The 23866-nt window shown below is 38.3% G+C and overlaps 1 protein-coding gene and 1 long non-coding RNA gene across 3 annotated transcripts in view; one reads left to right on the top strand and one right to left on the bottom strand.

Annotated features, from left to right (window-relative positions):
• The window catches only part of UBR1 (ubiquitin protein ligase E3 component n-recognin 1), a 137082-nt gene that overhangs the window by 107773 nt on the left and 5443 nt on the right, over positions 1-23866 (top strand). Inside the window, exons 39-45 of one of the 2 annotated variants that reach the window (XM_030318370.2) lie at positions 1134-1284; positions 6012-6099; positions 7602-7735; positions 9031-9139; positions 11578-11634; positions 14124-14201; positions 22676-22846. In XM_030318370.2, coding sequence (XP_030174230.1) covers positions 1134-1284; positions 6012-6099; positions 7602-7735; positions 9031-9139; positions 11578-11634; positions 14124-14201; positions 22676-22846 — 788 coding nt within the window. Of the gene's footprint in view, positions 1-1133; positions 1285-5997; positions 6100-7601; positions 7736-9030; positions 9140-11577; positions 11635-14123; positions 14202-22675; positions 22847-23866 lie in introns of those variants that run through there. The other variant, XM_030318371.2, reaches the window with a different exon arrangement.
• LOC115516032 lies at positions 1133-23512 on the bottom strand. The gene is made up of 2 exons (XR_003969465.1): positions 23421-23512; positions 1133-1304 (listed from the first exon to the last, which is right to left on the bottom strand). It is a non-coding gene; the product is annotated as an uncharacterized LOC115516032 (long non-coding RNA).

Genomic DNA, 23866 nt, shown 5'->3' on the forward strand with positions numbered 1-23866 from the left:
GGGACAGAGAGAGAGAGACACATAATCCACAGCAGGCTCCAGGCTCTGAACTGTCAGCACAGAGCACGATGCAGGGCTCAAACTCACGATCTGTGAGATTATGATCTGGGCCCAAGTCAAACGCTTAACCGACTGAGCCACCCAGGCACCCCTCAAAATCACTTTACAAGTGAAAGCACATTTACTCTTTATTTTGTAGTTCTTGTCCTAGTTGATTATATTGAGTTGGTGTCTGTCCAAGTAGACTTTTTAAAATATATATTGTGCTTTCTTCCTCCCCCCTTTTCTTAACTTGTTTACATTATAAGCAGTACATGACAGTATGAGCTGTCTTAAATTAAAATCATTGATCATTTGGTGATGGGTACCAGGCCATTGACATATCTGGGCTTCTCCCAAACACCTATGGATAGGTGGCACCTGTTTTATGAGTTTCTTGCAGAGCTTTTCCAGCCCTACTGTGATTCCATTCCTTCAAAATATGTCCCCTAGAGAGATCGTTGGTGCGGTTGGGAGTATGGAATCTATGGATACAAGATTAGTCAGTGTCCCCCATACCTCATTGTTCAGGACTATGCCCAGTGGTTGTCACTCCCATCTTTTGGAACCTTTTGGGGAAACTTTGGAAGGAATGCTGGTAAATAGGCTCTATACCCTGAGATTCTAATTTGATTGGACTAGTCTGTGTATCGGTGTTCTTTTAAGAGCTCCCCATGTTATTGTAATATTGAATCTTCTCAACCACAGGATTGAGACCACTGCCTAGAAAAAGAAGTTTCAGCAAAGGGATAACCTGTTAGGTGATGACTTTTGTTCTCCATTTATGGTACACTATATTCTAAGATATTCTATTGAATAATTAGGGAAAATGTTGTGGCTAGTTATAAAAAGAAACCCACACAGGGGCGCCTGGCTGGCTCAGTCGGTAGAGCATGTAACTCTTGATCTCAGGGTCATGAGTTCAAGCCCCACATTGGGTGCAGAGATTCCTTAAAAATAAAATATATAAAAAACAAGAACAAAAAAAACCCACACACGAGCACAGAGCATCTGATGCTCTGTACTTTGAGTTATGAGATTAGCTTGCACTGGTCTTTGTCGTCACTCATGTTGATATCTGTTTTCTCTTATAGGTTGGTGCTGTGTTAGCATTTCCATCCTTGTATTGGGATGACACTGTTGATCTGCAGCCTTCATCAATTAGTTCCTCGTATAACCACCTTTATCTCTTCCATTTGATCACCATGGCACACATGCTTCAGATCCTTCTTACCATAGACACAGGTAAAGCTCACATCAGTTAACTATAAAATAAATAACATTTGCCCATGGTTTATTGGCAAAATTAATTATGCATGCAATTAGTCATATCACATATTTCAAAGTTCTATGTTATTTCTCTTGTTGAACGATCATTTATTTATTTATTTATGGATGTTGTGTTTTTTTATTTTTTTAAATTTACATCCAAATTAGTTAGCATATAGTGCAACAATGATTTCAGGAGTAGGTTCCTTAGTGCCCCTTACCCATCTAGCCCATTCCCCCTCCAACAACCTCTCCAGTAACCCTCAGTTTGTTCTCCATAATTATGAGTCTCTTCTGTTTTGTCCCCCTCCCTGTTTTTAATATCATTTTTGTTTCCCTTCCCTTATGTTCATGTGTTTGGTCTCTTAAAGTCCTCATATGAGTGAAGTCATATGATTATTGTCTTTCTCTGACTGACTAATTTCACTTAGCATAATACCCTCCAGTTCCATCCACGTAGTTGCAAATGGCAAGATTTCATTCTTTTTGATTGCCAAGTAATACTCCATTGTATATATATATACCACATCTTCTTATCCATTCATCCATCGATGGACATTTGGGCTCTTTCTGTACTTTGGCTATTGTTGATAGTGCTGCTCTAAACATTGGGGTGCATGTGTCCTTTTGAAACAGCACATCTGTATCCCTTGGATAAGTACCTAGTAGTGCATTTGCTGGGTCGTAGGGTAGTTCTATTTTTAATTTTTTGAGGAACCTCCATACTGTTCTCCAGAGTGGCTGCACCAGCTTGCATTCCCACCAACAATGCAAAAGAGATCCTCTTTCTCTGCATCCTCGCTAACATCTGTTGTTGCCTGATTTTCTCATATGATTTTCTTAATAATTGTTCTTTTCTCTAACTTACTTTATTGTAAGAATACAGTATATAACACACAAAATATATAACATGTAACATACATATATAATGTTATACAAAATACATGTTGGGGCGTCTGGGTGGCTCAGTTGGTTAAGTGTTCGACTTCAGCTCAGGTCATGATCTCATGGTTCGTGAGTTTGAGCCCTGCATCGGGCTCTGTGCTGACAGCTCAGAGCCTGGAGCCTGCTTCAGATTCTCTGTCTCCCTCTCTGCCCCACCCTCACTTGTGCTCTCTCAAAAATGAATAAACTTAAAAAAATTTTTTTTTTAAATGCATGTTAAGTGACTCAATATCTTATCAGTAAGGCTTTCAGTCAACAGTAGCCTGTTAGTTACTGGAGAGTCAAAATGTATAGGTAGATTTTTGGCTATGCAGGATGTTGGCACCCTTAACCCCCATGTTGTCCAAGGGTCAACTGTATATGACATTCTGGAAAAGGCAAAGCTATGGAGACAGTATATCAGTGATTACCAGAGGTTGGGGGGGGGGAGGGCGGGGAAAGAGTGGTGAATTTGGAGAGCACAGAGGATTTTGAGGGCAGTGAAACTACTCTGTATGATACTGTAACAGTGGCTACATTTCGTTTGTGAAGACCTACAGAATGTACAATACCAGGATGAACCCTAATGTAAACTGTGGACTTTGGATGATAATGATGTGTCAGTATAGGTTCATTGATTGTAACAAATGTACCACTCTAGTGCAAGCTGTTGATAGTAGGGCAGGTATCTGGAAACTCAGTGCTTTCCTCTCAATTTTGTAATGAACCTAAAACTGCTTTAAGAAATAAAGTTTCATTTTTAAAAATCTTGTTACATGGGTGTGTGCATTTGTCAAAACTCATCAAATGGTACATTTATTGTTTGTGTATTTCACTGCATGTAAAATTCACTTCAGTCGTGCAAATATTAAACATATTTAAATTGGAAATATCAATATGAATTCATGATATATTTTCCTTTTTTTAAAAAAAGTGTGTTTTTCCTAAAGAGATCTTAACTGAAAGGAGAAGAACTAGCAATATCCAACCAAAGTAAGAGACACAGGGTAATTTTAATTGTCTTTCAGATGAATTAATGTATATATATTTTTTAAGTATTTTTAAAACAAGAGAGCACTATTCAAATAGGATGTAACCATCCATCACATTGAACTACAATGTTGACATTTTTATACCCATTTTAATATGATAAAACTGAAGTTCAGAGAACTTAAGTGTCTTATCCAGAGCTTTAACCTAAGTGAGTGAGTTAGCAATTGGTGGAAAGGTTTAGGATGGTCCTCCTTAAGGATAGATTAATGAAGGAAATTACCTTACGAGGTTCTTCGTAATGTGTTGCTTGAGAGTAAAGGCAGGACAGCAACCTACTTCCTTTTCTTTTTTTTTTTTTTTTTTATATGAAGTTTATTGACAAATTGGTTTCCATACAACACCCAGTGCTCATCCCAAAAGGTGCCCTCCTCAATACCCATCACCCACCCGCCCCTCCCTCCCACCCCCCATCAACCCTCAGTTTGTTCTCAGTTTTTTAACAGTCTCTTATGCTTTGGCTCTCTCCCACTCTAACGTCCTTTTTTTTTTTTTTTTACCTTCCCCTCCCCCATGGGTTCCTGTTAAGTTTCTCAGGATCCACATAAGAGTGAAACCATATGGTATCTGTCTTTCTCTGTATGGCTTATTTCACTTAGCATCACACTCTCCAGTTCCATCCACGTTGCTACAAAAGGCCATATTTCATTTTTTCTCATTGCCACGTAGTATTCCATTGTGTATATAAACCACAATTTCTTTATCCATTCATCAGTTGATGGACATTTAGGCTCTTTCCATAATTTGGCTATTGTTGAGAGTGCTGCTATGAACATTGGGGTACAAGTGCCCCTATGCATCAGTACTCCTGTATCCCTTGGGTAGATTCCTAGCAGTGCTATTGCTGGGTCATAGGGTAGGTCTATTTTTAATTTTCTGAGGAACCTCCACACTGCTTTCCAGAGCGGCTGCACCAATTTGCATTCCCACCAACAGTGCAAGAGGGTTCCCGTTTCTCCACATCCTCTCCAGCATCTATAGTCTCCTGATTTGTTCATTTTGGCCACTCTGACTGGCGTGAGGTGATACCTGAGTGTGGTTTTGATTTGTATTTCCCTGATAAGGAGCGACGCTGAACATCTTTTCATGTGCCTGTTGGCCATCTGGATGTCTTCTTTAGAGAAGTGTCTATTCATGTTTTCCGCCCATTTCTTCACTGGGTTATTTGTTTTTCGGGTGTGGAGTTTGGTGAGCTCTTTATAGATTTTAGATACTAGCCCTTTGTCCGATATGTCATTTGCAAATATCTTTTCCCATTCCGTTGGTTGCCTTTTAGTTTTGTTGGTTGTTTCCTTTGCTGTGCAGAAGCTTTTTATCTTCATAAGGTCCCAGTAATTCACTTTTGCTTTTAATTCCCTTGCCTTTGGGGATGTGTCGAGTAAGAGATTGCTACGGCTGAGGTCAGAGAGGTCTTTTCCTGCTTTCTCCTCTAAGGTTCTGATGGTTTCCTGTCTCACATTTAGGTCCTTTATCCATTTTGAGTTTATTTTTGTAAATGGTGTGAGAAAGTGGTCTAGTTTCAACCTTCTGCATGTTGCTGTCCAGTTCTCCCAGCACCATTTGTTAAAGAGGCTGTCTTTTTTCCATTGGATGTTCTTTCCTGCTTTGTCAAAGATGAGTTGGCCATATGTTTGTGGGTCTAGTTCTGGGGTTTCTATTCTATTCCATTGGTCTGTGTGTCTGTTTTTGTGCCAATACCATGCTGTCTTGATGATGACAGCTTTGTAGTAGAGGCTGAAGTCTGGGATTGTGATGCCTCCTGCTTTGGTCTTCTTCTTCAGAATTCCTTTGGCTATTCGGGGCCTTTTGTGGTTCCATATGAATTTTAGGATTGCTTGTTCTAGTTTCGAGAAGAATGCTGGTGCAATTTTGATTGGGATTGCATTGAATGTGTAGATAGCTTTGGGTAGTATTGACATTTTGACAATATTTATTTTTCCAATCCATGAGCAGGGAATGTCTTTCCATTTCTTTAAATCTTCTTCAATTACCTTCATAAGCTTTCTATAGTTTTCAGCATACAGATCCTTTACATCTTTGGTTAGATTTATTCCTAGGTATTTTATGCTTCTTGGTGCAATTGTGAATGGGATCAGTTTCTTTATTTGTCTTTCTGTTGCTTCATTGTTAGTGTATAAGAATGCAACTGATTTCTGTACAACCTACTTCCTTTTCTAGAAGCTGAATTTCTACCTGTTAGCTAAGACTCCTAGGAATGCAAAGCAGATAGATGACCACTAATTTGTTTACCTGGTCATATTACAATGAGATAAGCATTTATTAAACATCCATGTGATTCTGCCCTATTTGTTTCTTCATCTAATATACTGATAAAGTTTACCTAAGAGGTTTTTTTTTTAATGTTTATTTTTGAGAGAGAGCGAGTGAGTACGTGCACGCAAGTGGAGGAGGGGCAGAGAGAGGGAGACACAGAATCTGAGGCAGGCTCCAGGCTCTGAGCTATCAGTACAGAGCCCGACACAGGGCTCAAACTCACGAACCATGAGATCATGTCCTAAGCTGAAGTTGGACCCTTAACTGACTGAGCCACCCGGGCGCCCCTTACCCAACAGTTTTTAATATTTAGAATCAACTATTTAGATTGAGAAAAAGGAAAAGAGCCTCAGTTGAGGTGACATTGTTTATTATCCTGACACCATGATATTGAGGTGTAATTAATATATTGAATAGCAAACTCATAGATTTATCTTTCAGAATTTCTTTTTCAGACCTCCCCCTTGCTCAGGTTCAAGAAGAGAGTGAAGAGGCTCGTTCTGCATCTTCTTTCTTGGCAGAAGTTTCTCAATATACAAATGGGTGAGTAGCAGTTCATTAGTTCAACCTATTTCAGTATTGTTTTAATAATTCCACCTCTTTGTTCAGTTGTTTGGCACAATAACTTTTGAACCATTTTAATTCCAGTTTTTAAAAATCAGTTAAGAGCTTTTGGAATTACAGCTACCCATTTGTTTGTTTCTGAGACTGAAACAAGTTTTGATACATCTTTACTCTTATAAACTGTTCTTTACTCTTATTATAAAGAACAGTTTTGATACATCTTTACTTTTATAAAACTGTTCTGGGAACATAGGCCAAAGATAATAAAATTTTAACAAATGGCAGCATTTAGAATTTAAATAAATGTACAAAATAGAAAATAGGTCATCCATTTAAAGCAATCTATACAGTTGATACGCTTAACTAGAGATTTTTTTTTATGGCTTTTATGTAACATGTGAAATATATTGGCGATGCAAAGGCTAAAATCAAAAGTATAATAAGAGTGCCCCACTGAGCTCTACATGCTGCCAAACTCTCCCCTCTTTGCTTTCATCTTCATCAATTTTTAGTTAGGTTTTCTGTTTTGTTTTGTTTTTTAGTTAGGTACTGAAGAGAGAGAGGAAGAGGGAGAGAGAGAGAGAGAGAGAGAGAGAGAGAGAGAGAGAGAGTGTGTGTGTGTGTGTGTGTGTGTGTGTGTGTGTGTTACTAGACTTTATTTTTTAGAGCTGTTTTATTAGGCTTACAGAAAATTTAAACAGAAAGTACATAGTGTTCCTGTATACTCCCTCCCCTCACCAGTTTCTCCTGTAATTAACATCCAGCCTTCAGTGTGGTAGATTTGTTAAAGATGATAAAACAGTATCAATACGTTGTTGTTAACTAAAGTCCATAGTTTACATTAGGGTTCACTCTTTGTGTTGTAACATTGCAAGTAAGATATAGAGTACTTTTCACTGCTCTATGAATCACCAACTTTAATACAGAAATCAAGAAAGTATTAATTTTTTTAGCTAACTTAACTGCTTTGGTTAGTTATTGATAAATATATCTGATTCACATTTCATCATAAGGGTTAGGATAAAGAAGAAAATAGTTATTTGCTTTAAAAATTTACATGGTAGGGACATTCACTTTCATATGCCCCCTCTCTGTAAAGAGCTTTCATACTATTCTTAATTTCTTATACTCTAATAAACCTTTGCCTGCCCCTCATTTAAAAATTAATTAATGATTATTAATATTAATAATTATTACATATTGCTAATCATAATATAAATAATTGATTTATTTTTTTAATTAAATAAAATAAAAACCTGCATGGTAAAAGATACAAGATTTGTGGTTTTATTTAGGAAACTTTCAGAAGATTTAAATATAGAAGCTATTGCCAGTTAAATATTATGTTTTAAATGTTTAAAAATTAAATGGATAAAAAATTATTTAAATACTTAGCTATGTTTTTAAATGAGGATGTGTTTAAAGTCTAGGGGTTTAGTCTGATCAGTATTCTGTTCTGTTCTGGAATTATTGCCTCCTAGCTGCATTGGGTGTGGTATTCCTGGCTGGTATTTGTGGGTCTCACTGAAGAATGGTATCACCCCTTACCTTCGCTGTGCTGCCTTGTTTTTCCACTATTTACTTGGAGTAACTCCACCTGATGAACTGCTGACACGTAAGTAGGAAAGTGAAGTCTCAGAATAGGATATAATAGATATTTTTTCTTACCTTCAACCTCAAAAATACAAGGTGAGGGCAAAACTACTTTTCTGTTCTCTGCCTCTTTCATCAATGTTCACTATCAACATGTGTGCCCCTGCTGTGGTATGGGCTAAAGGTGAGACCAAAAATGAGATTAGCTTCATAATATGCAAGACCTACTCAGGACTCCTATCTATGTATAGTTGATGTACTTGAGCTTATAAAATGTCTGCACACAGAACATAACTGTTAGGATATGCAAAAAATTAGGAACATTGGTTGCATTTAGGGAAGAGAACAATTTGGTTAAGTAGGAGGAAAATGTTATTTTATACTCCTTATTTGACTTTTGAACATATGACTACTACAAAAGAAGTAAAATGCTGATAGGAAAGGCCTGTTGTAACAAAGTGAGGATATGTATGTTTGAGTACCAGTCATTTCCTTTCTTCTTTACTTGCCTTAAATCTAGATCAAAATAGACAAGGCTTCCTTGTTCTTTTGTATGGGTAAAAATCAGAACATTTGTATGATTTTGGAAGCATCACCAAAATTGTTTAGAGATTCTTGCTTTTGTCCTTTGAGATTAAGCTGAACAGGTCAGCTTTATTGGCTTTCAGCTTCTGTATCTTGAACTCAGTTCAGCAGGGTTTATTTGATCTAGTTTGTTGTGATTCTATACACAGGCATACCTTGTCATATTGCGCATTGCCTTATTGCACTTTGCAGATACCGCATTTTTTACAAATCGAAGGTTTGTGGCAACCCTGCGTCAAGGAAGTCTGCCAGTGCCATTTTTCCCACAGCATTTGCTCACTTCACGTTTGTGTCACATTTTGATGATTCTTGCAATATTTCAAACTTTTTCATTATTATTATATTTGTTAGGGTGATCTGTGATGATTGATTATGACTGGCTGAAAGGCCAGAGGATGGTTCGCAGTTTTTAGCAATAAAATATTTTTTAATTAAGGTATGTACATTTTTGTTTTAGGCATAATTCTGTTGCACACTAAATAGACTACAAATAGTAGAAGCGTAACTTTAATAATCACTGGGAAGCCAAAAATTCACTTGACTTGCTTCATTGCAATACTCACTTTATTGTGGTGGTCTAGAACTGAACTGGTATGCCTATAAATGGGGTGCTACTTCCCACGTAGTTGTTTTTTTGCATTTAAAAAAAATCATGTATTAATTTATCTAGATGGTGCTGTAATACCAGGTAAGAATAATGTGCTTACTAAATGTATTGTTATTCTCTTGCAGATCCTGCAGAAGGAGAATACAGTGCACTCTGTAGCTATCTATCTTTACCCACAAATTTGTTCCTGCTTTTCCAGGAATATTGGGATACTGTAAGACCCCTCCTCCAGAGGTACTATGAGGGCAAAATGTGACTGTTGGGTTATTATACTGTTGTGTTCCTAATTCACACACTCAAGGAATTGGAGACAAGTCCAGCAGCCATGGGCAGCTGGAATTTCCGCTTGTCCCACCATAATTACAGTTCCTTGTGCTACTCTTCCCTAAAGCTGCCGTTTCCTATAAATCATCAGGCAGGCTGGGCAGCAGGGGGAGGTGGTCATGTTGTCAGCAGCCACATAGTCACAACTAAATATCAAAAGAAACAAAATTGGGGCTCTGTCTAAAACAGTAGCATATCTCACATGGTAGCGCACATCTCAGGAGGGTGCCTGAGGGGGAATATAAAAGTCATTTGGTGAATCAAAATGTATCAGTTAAATTTCCCTGAGAGAGGTGGGTCTTTTTTTGAGAAAAACTTTCTTTCTACCTCATCATTTCTGGCCCTCCTGATCACTGTCTACCCTCCTAACCTCTAGTGTCCTTCCCTATCTTTGCTTCCACAATTTCCATCTTTTTTTTTTTTTTTTGAGATATAATTGACATGTAGCATTGTTTTAATAATTCTCACTGTTACTCTTACTTTATTTCCTCCATTACAGATTCTGACACCCAGTGTTTGGGGTGTTTGGGGAGGATGTTTTGGCCACATATCCAACAGGCAGTTCTCTGACACCGGCTGAGTATCCTACAATTCACCTCAATCCTACACTGTCTACCTGGAGATAGCATCAGATCCCACAGGTTAAGGGCTCATTGCTATAGACTGGCATGCCTACATACAGACACATCTCAGACAGCTTCTACTAGCAAGTCCAAGGTTGTCACCTGTGCTCCTGACCCAATGGCTATAGAACAGAGGCTCCACTGACCCCTCCTTGGGTTCAGTTAATTTGCTAGAGCAGCTCACAGAACTCAGAGAAACATTTTACTTACTAGATCACCAGTTTACTCAGGAACAGCCAGGTGGAAGAGATGCACAGGGAAAGGGAGCCAAGATTGCATACTCCCTAAACACACCACCCTCCCCATATCACCACGTGTTCACCAATGTGGAAGTTCTCCAAATCCTGTCCTGTTGGTGATTTTGGAGGCTATATTACATAGGCATGGTTGATTAAATCAGTGGCCATTAGTGACTGATTCAACCTCCAGTCCCTCTTTCCTCCATGGTGGTTGAAGTAGCAGAGCTGAAAGTTCCACTCTTCTGTCGCATGTTTGGTTCTCCCAGTACCCAGCCCCCATCCCTAGGAGGGATCCTAAAACACACCTTTGTTGCTGTCATCACTTAGGAAATTCCCTGTGCTGGGAACTGGGTTGAAGACTAAATATACATACTTATTATTATAAATCACATGATCACACCCATGATTTCCTTTATTTTTTCAATTTTCTGCCTTTACCTTTCTCCTTTTTCTTTCATTAGTGTTTCTTTCTCCGTGTCCATGTCAGGATTTGTGTGAATGTCTGCTTGTCTCCTGCCACATTTTCTGTGTTCTCATCTCTTCTGTTAGGTTCTTTTTTGTGTATCTTCATTTCTTATGAGGGGTTCTAATCTCCAGTGTGATTAAAAATGAATTAAAACAGATCTTTAAAAATCAGCATCATGCTTTGTGTTAAGTACAATCATAGTAGGTTATACTGACTTTACTTGTATGTTGTTGGAGTCAATACATTTTAAACTTACTCTTCTAGGTTAATGACAAAAATTCAAACTTTGTAACAGAATGTCCTTGCACTTTGTACCATTCCTGCAGAGCCTCCCCTTATCCTCTGCTCTGAAGTACAGGGGACTGAGACTTGCAAGCCGTATTGCCTAGTCTTTCTTGTCAGTTGGCGTCTGCCTGTATTCAGCCTGGGGGAGGCAGTAATAGGGTATTGGAAGCGAGGAGGAAGAGAGAAGCCTGAGTGTTCAGGCCACCTCTCTCTGCTTTGTGTGGTGTCTCTGGCCAGTGACTGTAGCTCTTCTCTGGCTCTAGTTCCCATCAGCCAAGTCTCTGGTGGTTCCAGTATCCATCAGTGACCCTAGCCCCTCGTTTCTAGTAATGCCACAATTTCCTTTCGTTCCTCCATCCTGGGAGAGGCGGTGGCTTCCTGTTACTGGCTAATCTTTGGGTCACCTTGTGTTTTTATCTCCTGGTTGGCTTTGCAGCCCTTCTGTCATCTTTATTACCAATTCCTGGTATTAAATTCCCTCTTCAGAATGGTTTCTGTTTTTCTAGTAAGACCTTGATTGATAAGCCCTTAAAAAAAAGAAATCAATAACAGAAAGGGGACAAAATAAATAGGCAGACACAAAAACAAAGAGAAGGAAAGCAAAGGAGCAAGATTGTAGAAGTCTAGTGGAGGGAACATGGAAAGAAGGGACAGATTTGGAGAGGGTGGCTCACTCATGAACACTGTGCTGAAGTTGTGATGACCTGTTTGCTTTTCTCTTGGCTCTCCATATAGGTGGTGTGCAGATCCTGCCTTACTAAACTGTTTGAAGCAGAAAAGCACCATAGTCAGGTTGGTTTTACTTCTTAGTCCTTTCCTACAGGTTGTGTTTCCAAAAATAGTTGGTTTGCTGAATATGATTTCTAGTCTGTCTTCTTCATTCTTACTCAGTACATTGTTTCCTGCGTTTCTCTTAGGTCTCTGCCAGAATTCAGATTCTTCCTGCAATTGATTTTTTTCTTGGAGGGACTGTCCTTTCCCTCTTAAATTGTTTAACTCCACCAGCTCCTCTTTCTTAAGCGTGTACATGCATATTAAAAGGCACAGGAGGGGGCGCCTGGGTGGCGCAGTCGGTTAAGCGTCCGACTTCAGCCAGGTCACGATCTTGCGGTCCGTGAGTTCGAGCCCCGCGTCGGGCTCTGGGCTGATGGCTCAGAGCCTGGAGCCTGTTTCCGACTCTGTGACTCCCTCTCTCTCTGCCCCTCCCCCGTTCATGCTCTGTCTCTCTCTGTCCCAAAAATAAATAAACGTTGAAAAAAAAAAAATTAAAAAAAAAAAAAAAGGCACAGGAGGAGATGGCATCTTGGAGCTGCTGGTATATTACAATCAGAGGGTAGTGACAGTATTCCTGTACAACATTTTTTTCCTTTTGAGAATAGAGTAAGATATAAACAGAACTATTCCCTTTACCCCTTCCCTTCCTATCTTTATACTTAGAGACTACCCAACAAAATTTTCTTCAGCCCTCCTGTGTCCTTTAAGTTATGGCTCAGTCATAATCCACCTCTTCCTCAAGGACCAATTCAAATCTGACCTCATCCCACAAGTCTCTCCTAATACACCCTCTCATATGTGTGTGTGCATGCGTACTTGCCAGCACCATAAAGCACTCAACAGTAAGTTCAATAAGGCCAGATTGCATGCTTGTTTTCTTTGTATCCCACCAGGGCCTGCTTTATGTTGTATGTGTCTAATTTTTATTCAAATTGAATTGCTTCAGTAAACAAGCAGAGTAATTGACCCCTAGCCTTAAATGCTAACATCAGTAGTACCATTTTTCCATGGCCAAAGCAAACATTGTGACACAAAGTGCATATGCCACCTTCTATTCTCATCTTTTCTCACTCTTTCAAATTCTTTAGCCTTCACTGTAAATGTGCATATGCTGCCTACCCCTTAACCCCACTTTAGTGGTTTAGAGATTATAGAGCAGCTTTTATAACTTAGATAGAGTAGTATTCACATCACCAAGAAAAGAAAGAGTAGAGAGAAAAGTTTAAAAGATGAGTACATATTTTAGGACTGTTAATCTCACACAATTTTTCCTTTATTTCAATTCATTATGTGCCTTTTATTTATTTTATTTAAAAAAAAATTTTAACATTTATTCATTTTTGAGAGACAGAGACAGAGTATGAGCGGGGAATGGGCAGAGAAAGAGGGAGACACAGAATCTGAAGCAGACTCCAGGCTCTGAGCTGTCAGCACAGAGCCCGACGTGGGGCTTGAACTCACAAACTGCAAGATCATGACCTGAGCCAAAGTCCGACGCTCAGCTGACTGAGCCACCCAGGTGCACCTCATGTGCCTTTTAGACACCTACTATTTCCCCAGCATGGTTCTAAAATACTTTGGGAGAATTAAAAGACCTAACACATACAGCTTTTTGGTCATGGGTAATTTATAATCAAATTATGTACATAAACTAAAAACATAAAGTGTAATAGTATATGGAATGTACTGTTAATGCTATAGAAATTTAAACAGTCGAAGATTTTTAATGATGCCAGGTTACTCTTGGAGAAGATAATTTTTAGCTGAACATAGAAGGAATTACAGAATTTAAGTTGATTGTGGTTTGAGGATAGAATGTCCATGTTATTCAGATATTCTTCTTCATGGCATTCATGCAAGGCTTTTATCGTATCTGTATTATATTGTAAGAATGAATAACATTTACAGACATGTATCAAGTACTAAGTACATTATGTTCCACTTCAGTATCTTATTGAGTCCTTAACAGCTCTATGAGTTTCCTTGATTCTATTATTTATATTTGACATTTCTTAAATCAGCATGAGTCTTTTATATTTCTTCCCCCCACCTCAAAAATTTATTATTAAATTGATAGTGTGCCTTATGACTGAGAAAGTATAATATATTCATCCTCTAGTTTACAGACCATGAAATACAGGCTTGGGTTCAGTGACTTGTTAGATACTAGAGAATTTAGGATTTGTAGCTGCGTCTGATTACAAAGCCTGTGTATCCTTAACAACTTTTTTATATTACCTTCCTAGCCATTATGGAAATCTAGCTAGAACAATTTAGTCTTCAGGAATAGTGGAGGTTGAGTTTGGAAAGGAAACCAACTGATGAAAGATTTGGAATTCTAGGCTCAGATGCTTGGATTTAATGTTGTCAACAGGGGGAATTACTATGGGGTGCAAGTATGGGTTCTTTTGTTGTTTTTAAGACATTCTTCCTTCTGTTACTTAGTTGGTTTTTGACATGGGTTTATTTACTCTTAAGTAAAATTGTCTTTTAAATTATATTTCTAGATACCCTAGAAAAAGAAATAGTTTGATAGAGCTACCTGATGACTATAGCTGCCTCCTAAATCAAGCTTCTCATTTCAGGTAAGAGGAAATATTTTTTTAAAAAATTTTAAGCCTGTAATTGGTATGCACCACCACTAGCTAACTTTTTAAAAATTGACCACTTAGCATCTTTTATAACAGTGATTACTGATTTCTTTTTTATTATTGAGGTGAGATCCACAAAACATACAGTTAATGATGACAAAGTATACAATTCAATACAATTTAGTGTCTGCACAATGTTGTACAACCACCACCTCTCTCTAGTTTGAAAACTTTTTCATCATCCCGGAGAAACACCTTGTATCCACTAAGTGGGAGATCCACCCCATTTCCCTCTTTCCCAGTCCCCTGGTAATCAATAATCTGCTTTCTGTCTCTATGAATTTGCCTACTCTCTATATATCATATAAAAGGTATCATATATGATTTTTTGTGTCTTGCTTCTTTCACATAGTATAGTTTTTGAAGTCCATCCAAGTTGTAGCATGTATTCGGCCCTTTCTTGGCTAAATAATATTCTACTGTAGGGGTGCCTGGCTGGCTTAGTCAGTGGAATTTGAGCCCCCTGTTAGGTATAGCTATTACTTAAAAATAAAATCTTAAGTATTCCATTGTATGCATATACAGAGTTTGTTTATCCATTTATCCATTGATGAGCACTTAGGTTGTTTCCCTCTTTTGATTATTATGAATAATGCTACCGTAAACATTCATGTACAAGTTTCTATGTGGGCATATATTTTCATTTTTCTTATATATATTCCTAGGAGTAGAATTATTGGGTCATTATGGTAATTCTATGTTTAACTCTTTGAGTTGCCAGTAAGCAGTTTTCCATAAATGGCTGTCCCATTTTACATTTCCATCAGCAGTGTAAGTTTTGAGAGAGAGAGCACATGAGGGGCAGAGAGGGAGAGAGAGAGACTATCAAGCAGGCTCTGCTCTGTCAGTGCACAGCTCAACATGGGGTGTAAACTCATGAACCATGAGATCATGACCTGAGCTGAAATCAAGTTGGATGCTTAACCAACTGAGCCACCCAGGTGCCCTAATACACATTTTCTGAATGACCACTGATGTTGAACATCTTTTTATGTGCTTTTTGGACATTTGTGTATGTTCTTTGGAGAAATGCCTGTTCAAGCCCTTTGCCCATCTTGTAATTGGACTGTGTGTTTTGTTGTTGAGTTGTAAGATTTCTTTATACTGAAGGGGAAGGAGACTCTTCCTTTCTTCCCTCTCTGTTCCTCCCTCTCTGCTCTTCCCTCTAGTCAAATAATTAAATTGACATAAGACAGAATAATATGAGAGGGATGCCTGGGCAGCTCAGTTGGTTAAGCATTTGACTTCAGCTCGAGTCACAATCTCAGTTTATGAGTTTGAACCCTGCATCAGGCTCCATGCTGACAGTGTGGAGCCTGCTTGGGATTCTCTCTCTCAGATTAATAGGAGAAAAACCAATTTAATTTCATATATATGGGAGATCACAGAGATACGTGACTCAAAGAAGAAACTAGGTTTATACTTTATAGTTAAAGAAATAATTATTTGTGAAGATTTGACAAAACAAAGGAGTTTACACTTAGAGTACCAAATTAATGAAGAAGTAAGAGAGTTTATATATACAGCCTTCTTGACTTTGATTTCCCTAACTTTGGCATTAAGGGTATTTTCTATCCTTCTGGTATAGGGAGGATACCTTCACATGGGAGATTTATTTCCTGCTTTCAGGAGAATGAAAGAGGTGTCAGAGTGTCCTTTTTGCACCTGCTGTTTCTTAAGTAACTTTAATTCAAAATAATCATTATGTCAAAGCAGCATACTTTGGGGTGGCCTATTCTGTTCTCTTTCAGTCTATTCTTAATAGTTTTATAGTTTAGCTCTGTATTTAAGCTGTGGATCTGTTTTGAGTTAATTTTTGGAATAAAGCAGGAAGTCCGGCTTCATTCTTTTTTTTTTTTTTTTTTCGTGTGGTTTCCACTTATCACAGCACCATTTTTTAAGAGACTATTCTTCCCTTATTGGATAGTCTTGGCACCCACGTTGAAAATCAGTTGGTCAGTGATGTTTGGGTTTCTTTCTAAATCCTAAAGTCTGTTCCATTGGTCTCTATGTCTGTCTATCCTTATGCTAGTACCACACTTTTAAGTTACTATAGCTTTGTAAAAGAAGTTTTAAAATTGTTACATGTGAGCCTTCCAACTTTATTTTTCTTTTTCAGTGTTGTTTTAATTATTTGGGGCCCCTTGCAGTTAAATACAAATATGAGGATTGGCTTTTCCATTTCTGCAAAAAGGCAGTTAGAATTTTAATAGAGATTAAATTAATCCTATAGATTACTTTGGGGAGTATTGCCATCTTAATAACATTAAGTACCCCAGCCCATGAACATGGATACCTTCCCATATTTAGACCTTCTTTAATTTCTTTCTGCAGTATTTTGTAGTTTCCAGTGTACAAGTCTTGCCCTCTTTGGTTAAATTTATTCCTGGATATTTTAGTATTTTGGATGCTATTGTGAATGAAATTATTTATCTTTTTTTTTAAGTTTATTTATTTATTTTGAGAGAGAGACCATGCAAGTGAGGGAGTGGCAGAGGGACAGGAAGACAGAGAATCCCAAGCAGACTCCGCACTGTCAGCATGGGGCCCAACATGGGGCTCAAACTCATGAAACCGTGAGATCATGACGTGAGCCAAAACCAAGAGTCAGACACTTAACCAACAGAGCCACCCAGGCACCCCCGCAATTATTTTTCTTAATTTCCTTTTTGGATTGTTCCATTGCTGGTGTATTGAAACACAGTTGATTTTTGTGTGTACCCTACAACTTACCTGGGTATCCATAGGGATTACAGTTAACATCCTAAATTTATTTTTTTTTTAACATTCTAAATTTAGTTTGACTTGACAACATCATAGTTTCAGCTGCATAATTAACTGTTCCTTTCTAATTTTTTCTCCCTTCTTTATGTCGTTGAGGTCACAGATTACATTTTTATGCGTTCTGTGCATGTTAATGTAGATTTATAATGATGGTTTGTTCATTTGTCTCTTAAATAATATAGTAAACAAAAAAAGAGGAGTCATTTTTCCAAAGTTATAATAATACTAGCTTTTATACTTACATGTGTAGTTAGTTTTACCAGTTATCTATATTTTTTTTATATGGCTGCAAGTTGCCATTGGTGTTTTTCTGTTTTGGCTTGAAGGACTCCCTTTATTACTTCTTGTAAGACAGGCCTAGCAGCGATGAACTTCCTTAGCATTTGTTGGTCTGGGAATGTCTTCATTTCTCCTTTGTTTTTAAAAGATAGTTTTGGCAGATGTAGAATTCTTAGTTGACAGCTTTTTTTCTTTGAGGACATTACATGTATCCTACTGCCTTCTAGCCTCCATGGTTTCAGCTGTTAATTTTATTGAGGATTCCTTGTATGTGATGAATTGCTTTTCTTGCTGCTTTCAAGCTTCTTTCTTTGTCTCTGACTTTTGACGGCTTGATCATAATATGTCTTCTGTGTGAATCTCTTTGAATTTGTCCTGTTTGTAGTTCAGTTTCACTCCTGACATGTAAATTCATGTTTTTCAACAAATTTGAGGAGTTTGGGCCATTATTTCTTCAAAAAAATATTTTTTCACTTGCTTCTCCTTCTGTGACTCTCATAATATGTGTGTATGTTGGTATGCTTGATGGTGTCCCATAAATCCCTCTGTTCCTTTTTATTCATTCTTGTTTCTTTCTGCTCCTCTTCCTCAGTAATTTTAACTATCCCGTCTTAAAATTCACTGATTCTTCTACCAGCTCAGATATGCAGTTAAACCCCTTTAGTAGGTTTTTTATTTCAGCTGTTGTACTTTTCTATTTGTTTCTTTTTTTTATAATTTCTCTTTGCTGGTATTTCCTACTCTTTCATGTGTTTTCCTAATTTCCTTTAGTTCTTTGTCAATGGTTTCCATCAGCTCTTTGAACTCATTTAAGAGTTAATTTAGAATCTTTGATTATTAACAAGTGTCATGTCTGGGCTTCCTCAGGGATGATTTCTGTCAGTTTCTTTTTTTCCTGTGAATAGGCCATCATTTCTGTCTCTTTGTAAGCTTTGTGAGTTTTGGTGAGAACTGGACGTTTTGAATATTGTAATGTAGTAGCTCTGGAAATCAGATTCTACCCCCTCCCCTGGAATTGCCACTGTTACTTGATGAAGGCTGTAGTTGTCTGTTTGTTTAGTGACCAAACTGGTTTTTGCAGAGACTGTATTCCTTATTATGTGTTCACTGAAGTCTCTGTTCCATTTTTGCTGCCGTCAGCCAGTGAACTGACAGATTTCCTTAAATTTCTGGATCCAATGAGAAAAAATATAAAGAATATTCTGTCTCTTTAAGTCCCCTCTGCCATCACCACCAAGGAAGTCCCTTCAGCCCATAGAAGTTGAAACAATAGCCAGTGTGTGTGTCAGCCCCTGAGTGAACTGCCAGGAAGAAGTAAACAACCCTGAGTTTTGAGGACAACCCTCATTTTTTTGAGGGGGTGGTAGCCACTACACAAAAAGCCAAAATTTACTAAAATTTACCAGCCTCTTTCTTTGTTAAGCACTCCTGTGGATGCTGCAATGATCACCTAGATTCCAAGTTCCAAAATGGTTGCTTCAGACAGTTTTTGCCAGATCAACAGTTGTATTGGTAGAGGAACCAATTCCTGGAGCTCCTTACTCCACCATCTTCTATGACATCTCTCCTCAATTTTTTTTTTAAAGCTACAGGAGCCTTTTGTGTTTTTTTAAGCACTCGAAGAATCATCATTTATTCATGTATCTTTACATGTACAAGTGTGGTCAACACATCCATCCACTGAAATAACCCTGTTTTCAACTTCACAAACAAGTAGTTCTCTTAGAAATATCTTTTATATGTGTGTCTTTAAGCACTGTTTTATGTGCATTACAGTGAGGTGACCACATCGTCACTGAAATAACACTGAAGAACCCCCACTTTTTTTTTCCAAGCAAAATCTTATATGGAAGCCCATTATTACAGTAAAACAAATAATAGCATTATGGCTCAGGTTTAAGCCTGATACTAGAGAGAGGAGTAAACCTCCTTAGGTTTGTGTGGCACCATGCCCCCGCCACACACACACCTCAATCAGATTAAAACCTAATGTAAAACAGTGTTTCTTAGACTTTCTTTTATCTTCCTCTTCCTTTTCACTGATTATTTTCCAAAAAAAAAAAAAATCTGGATGATAAAGACTGGTGAGAAGTAAAATACACTAGTTACATTATACTCATTACTAATATCATGTATGAATTACCCATTAGTTACCTTTGTAAGAAAATAGCATGACCTTAAATACCTTATTCTGTATGATAAAATAATATCCTATAAAGTAACAGTTTACACTTGCTAAATATGACGTAAGTTATTCAAAAAGCATAAATTCATGAGCTACGTACCACCGATGTAATGTCCCTATAGAAATTCTGTTGATATCTGCCTTAACCATTGGTGTGTGAATATTTCATATTTGAATCACAATGCATCATGTCTTGGAAATAATAGGCCAAAATTCCAATAGGCCATAATTGATGCAATTATGTATCCTTGACACTCAGGTGGCATCACACCATCACCCATAGCAAATCGGATTAATAATGATGACATGAAATGAGCAGTAACTTGTAATTAGAAGGCAAGAATGTCAGCAGTCTGAAAATCAAAGCCTATTCGAGAATTCATTGCTGATGTACCAGTAACACAGCATCTTTTTCCTAAACTGCAGGGATTCCTAAGCTCAGTTAGGAGTTATGTAATATTAAGTAAGCATTGCACAGCTGCCAAACTTCTTAATAAACTTTAATTAGAGTTCTCAGAAAACACAAAGAATTCTTAAATTTTGTTTTAAGGATATCAATAATTCTAATGAACTGCCTTGGTGTGCAAAGTGACTATTATAGTCCTTAGTCATAAGTTAAATAACTTGCTGTCATTTGAAGGGGCCAAAAATAGGGATTGCAGTGTATCATCATTTTTAGGGCTTGAAGAACCCAACGGTGGCCTACTCTGAGAATCACTACCCTACAGCGTGACTGAGGAAATTCTCATATTCAGTTATAACCCCTGCTTTGAACCCTGAAGCCAGGGAGTTTAACTGGCCCAGCAGGGCCTTGGGCAGCCCATTCTCCAGTCTCTGTTACTAGATAGAACTCACCTTGGTATTAGCTACCTTGCTGCTTGTCTCATGCAGGTTAAGTTCAGCCACCTAAAGAAATGGTTGCATCATTTACCTCCCAGCCCTCAAAAAATTAGCTAGGTGATGTCAGAGATTGCATCCAGCTCTAAATTCAGTGATTCCCCTAATCTTAGGGCTGTATTGCTACCACAGAATCCCAGTGAATAAGTATTATCTTCCTGGCATTAAAGAGTATCACTGTTGGCTCTTAGGAGGATGTGAGAAAAGTGTTAGTCATTAATCACAGTGAAGACCCCCCTGGATGATATTACTACTTACTGGTTTCAAGTAAAAATGAAAGTAAATCTGATGATCTCCTCCAGTTTTATTGTCACCATCAGTTTCTGTTAAGACTGAGCCATTTGGGGGCACCTGGATGGCTCAGTCGGTTAAGTGTCCCACTCTTGATTTTGGCTCTGGTCATGGTCTCACTGTCGTGAGATTGAGCCCTGTGTCAGGCTCCACGTGGAGCCTGATTGAGATTCTCTCTCCCACTCTCTCCCCCCCCCCACTTGTATTCTCTACCCACATTCAACAAAATGGATGGGAAATGTGTCTGAACCCTTGCTGCACATCATGATAAAACAAAAAAAATTGGGGGCACCTGAGTGTCTCAGTCAGTTAAGTATCTGGCTTTGACTAAGGTCATGATCTCACAGTTCATGGGTTTGAGCCCCACATCAGGCTCTGTGCTGACAGCTACAGATCTGAAGCCTGATTTGAATTCTGTGTCTCCCTCTCTCTGCCCCTTCCCCTACTTGTGCTCTGTCTCTCTGTCTCTCTCTCACAATAGTAAACATTAAAACAATTTTTTTTAAATTGTATACCTAACAAAGTCATATTGAGGACATAAACTGTCTCTGAAAATAAGTAAATAAACCTAAAAAATAAATAAAAGACTGGGTCACATGGGTGGCTCAGTTGGTTAAGCATCTGACTTTGACTCAGGGCATGATTTTGTGGTTCCTGAGTTTGAGCTCAACTTCTGGTGAGCTCGAGCCCTGTCAGGTGAGCTCCTCTTCTCTCTCCCTCTGTCTCTGTCTCTGTCTCTGTCTCTCTCCCCCCACTCTCTCCCTCCCTCTCCCTCCCTCTCTCTCTCTCTCTCTGCCCCTCACTCACTTGCGCCTTCTCTCAAAAAAAAAAAAAAAAAAAGACTGAGCTATTTCTGCCATAGGAGGGTAAGCTGCTTGGTTACTATACTTTAGGTATCACCTTTATTTTCCTCTGTAGGATACTAGAGACTAGGACTCAGCCATCCTTAACTAAAGGTGAAAGATACTAGCTTTATCCAAAAAGAGCTATAATTCTATTCTTTCCCCTAGAAGTGAAATAGTCCCCTCATCTACAGAAGATGGGTGGAATATCTATGCACAGAGTCTTTCTGCTCCTAGTAGACAGTGGTGGTGGTTTTCTTATCTTCGCTGAAAAACAAGGGATCAGAGAATAAACTGTTAATGCCCTATTGGAGATTATTTTGGTGCTCTTTATTCTGACTTCATTGGATCTCAGCTTAGTGGTTGCATTTTTTTTACTGCCCAAATAAAGGAATTCTGGATGTTTCTGTTATGTCCATTGTAAGGCAGAGAGAGGGGTGGCAAGCTCCTTTTTTCCAGGGTGGCCATTATCACTTTAATTCAGAGAATGATCCCCCTCCTTTGGGGGGCATTGTAGCAAGGCTATAGCATACTACTACATAAAATGGCAGATCTCAAAGTACTGCTTGGTTCAAGCAAGTCAACTCTGTCACTTTTTCCTTCCTAAAGACTTGCTTTGTTTCCCAGATGGAGGGTATATCAACTTTAAGACTACAGTCTCTCATTTCAGCCCTAAAGATCTCAATACTTAAATGGACAGGAAATGTGTCTGAACCCTTACTGCACATTGTGATTAAAAAAAAAAATTGTACACCTAAAAAGGTCATATTCCTCTGATATTGAGGACATAAGTTTGACTAAACCAATCCAGAGGAGGGAGCTGACTATAAGTTGGTCATGTCAGATGAAGACTGGATTCTAATAAATGTATCACAATGTCAGTGAGGCATATTTAATGGCCAAACTATGGAATTATCAGGACACTATATACTTAATAGTATATCTTCTTAATCAGGAGATTGTTTTGTTACGTCCTTATTAAAGAAGAATCACCTAATTAAATGTTTTCTTGTGTTTTAGGATCTTTGTTTGCTACAAAGCAGCCAGTGATGAACACATTTCATTGCTAACTGGATATGTCATGCTTTTATTGTTTACCCACCACACTGATTGTTTTCTTTCCCTTTGAGGTGCCCACGGTCTGCAGATGATGAACGAAAGCACCCTGTCCTCTGTCTTTTCTGTGGAGCCATACTGTGTTCTCAGAACATTTGCTGCCAAGAAATTGTGAATGGGGAAGAGGTTGGAGCTTGCATTTTTCATGCACTTCACTGTGGAGCTGGAGTCTGCATTTTCCTAAAGTGAGTAGTGAGTGTTTTGGAATCTTCATAATGAATTTAGGGAATCTGGATCCAATCTGGAAGCTATTATGGTAGGATAGTGTGTTGATAGGAAATGATCACATGAAATTGCATTAAAGAAGATATTACAGAATAAGTAAAAAACAAAAACAAACAGGGGCGCCTGGGTGGCGCAGTCGGTTAAGCGTCCGACTTCAACCAGGTCACAATCTCGCGGTCCGTGAGTTCGAGCCCCGCGTCGGGCTCTGGGCTGATGGCTCAGAGCCTGGAGCCTGTTTCGGATTCTGTGTCTCCCTCTCTCTCTGACCCTCTCCCGTTCATGCTCTGTCTCTCTCTGTCCCAAAAATAAATAAAAACGTGGAAAGAAAAAAAAAAAATTAAAAAAAAAAAACAAAAACAAAAAAAACAAATCAAAACAGACAAACAAAAAAACCCATAGGATTCTGTCCACATTTTAATTTTTTTGTGAAATGTCTTAAGCATGATAGACTGCATTGATTACTCTGGTGTTACAGAACACTCAGGTACAATGAAAGGGCTTGGAGTCCTAAAAACAAGTATATTTAAAAAGCACCTGTACATTGCTATTTTAAGTTGTCCTTTGAATATTTTCATTTTCTTCATTTCCTCTATCAAAGCAACTGTTGTTTTCCCTGGTCTCTCTGCAAAAGACTGAGAGTGGTACATAGTTATTTCAAGTTTATGAAAGAAGAGTGCAAGTTGCCTGAGAGAGAAAATTCAAAGTGGATGCGTGTGCTTTTTCTTTCCATCTCCCCATGTACTGTAGTTTCTGTTTATGTAAGCCCACGTCTCCCTAACCATTGCCTGTAGGCATCTGTTGGAAAATGTGAATGAATGCATGGAAGCCACATCCAAATACCTATTTTCTTCTTTTAGGGAACCTATAGCAAATAAACCCACTACCTATTCCAACTGCTTATTTTGTAATGTCACTCTATAGTACCTATCCCTTCTGTATACACATACCCAAACATTATTTGTATGTCTTCATTTCTCTAT

This window comes from Lynx canadensis, chromosome B3 (genome assembly GCF_007474595.2).
Source record: "Lynx canadensis isolate LIC74 chromosome B3, mLynCan4.pri.v2, whole genome shotgun sequence".
In the NCBI taxonomy this organism is placed as follows: domain Eukaryota; kingdom Metazoa; phylum Chordata; class Mammalia; order Carnivora; family Felidae; genus Lynx; species Lynx canadensis.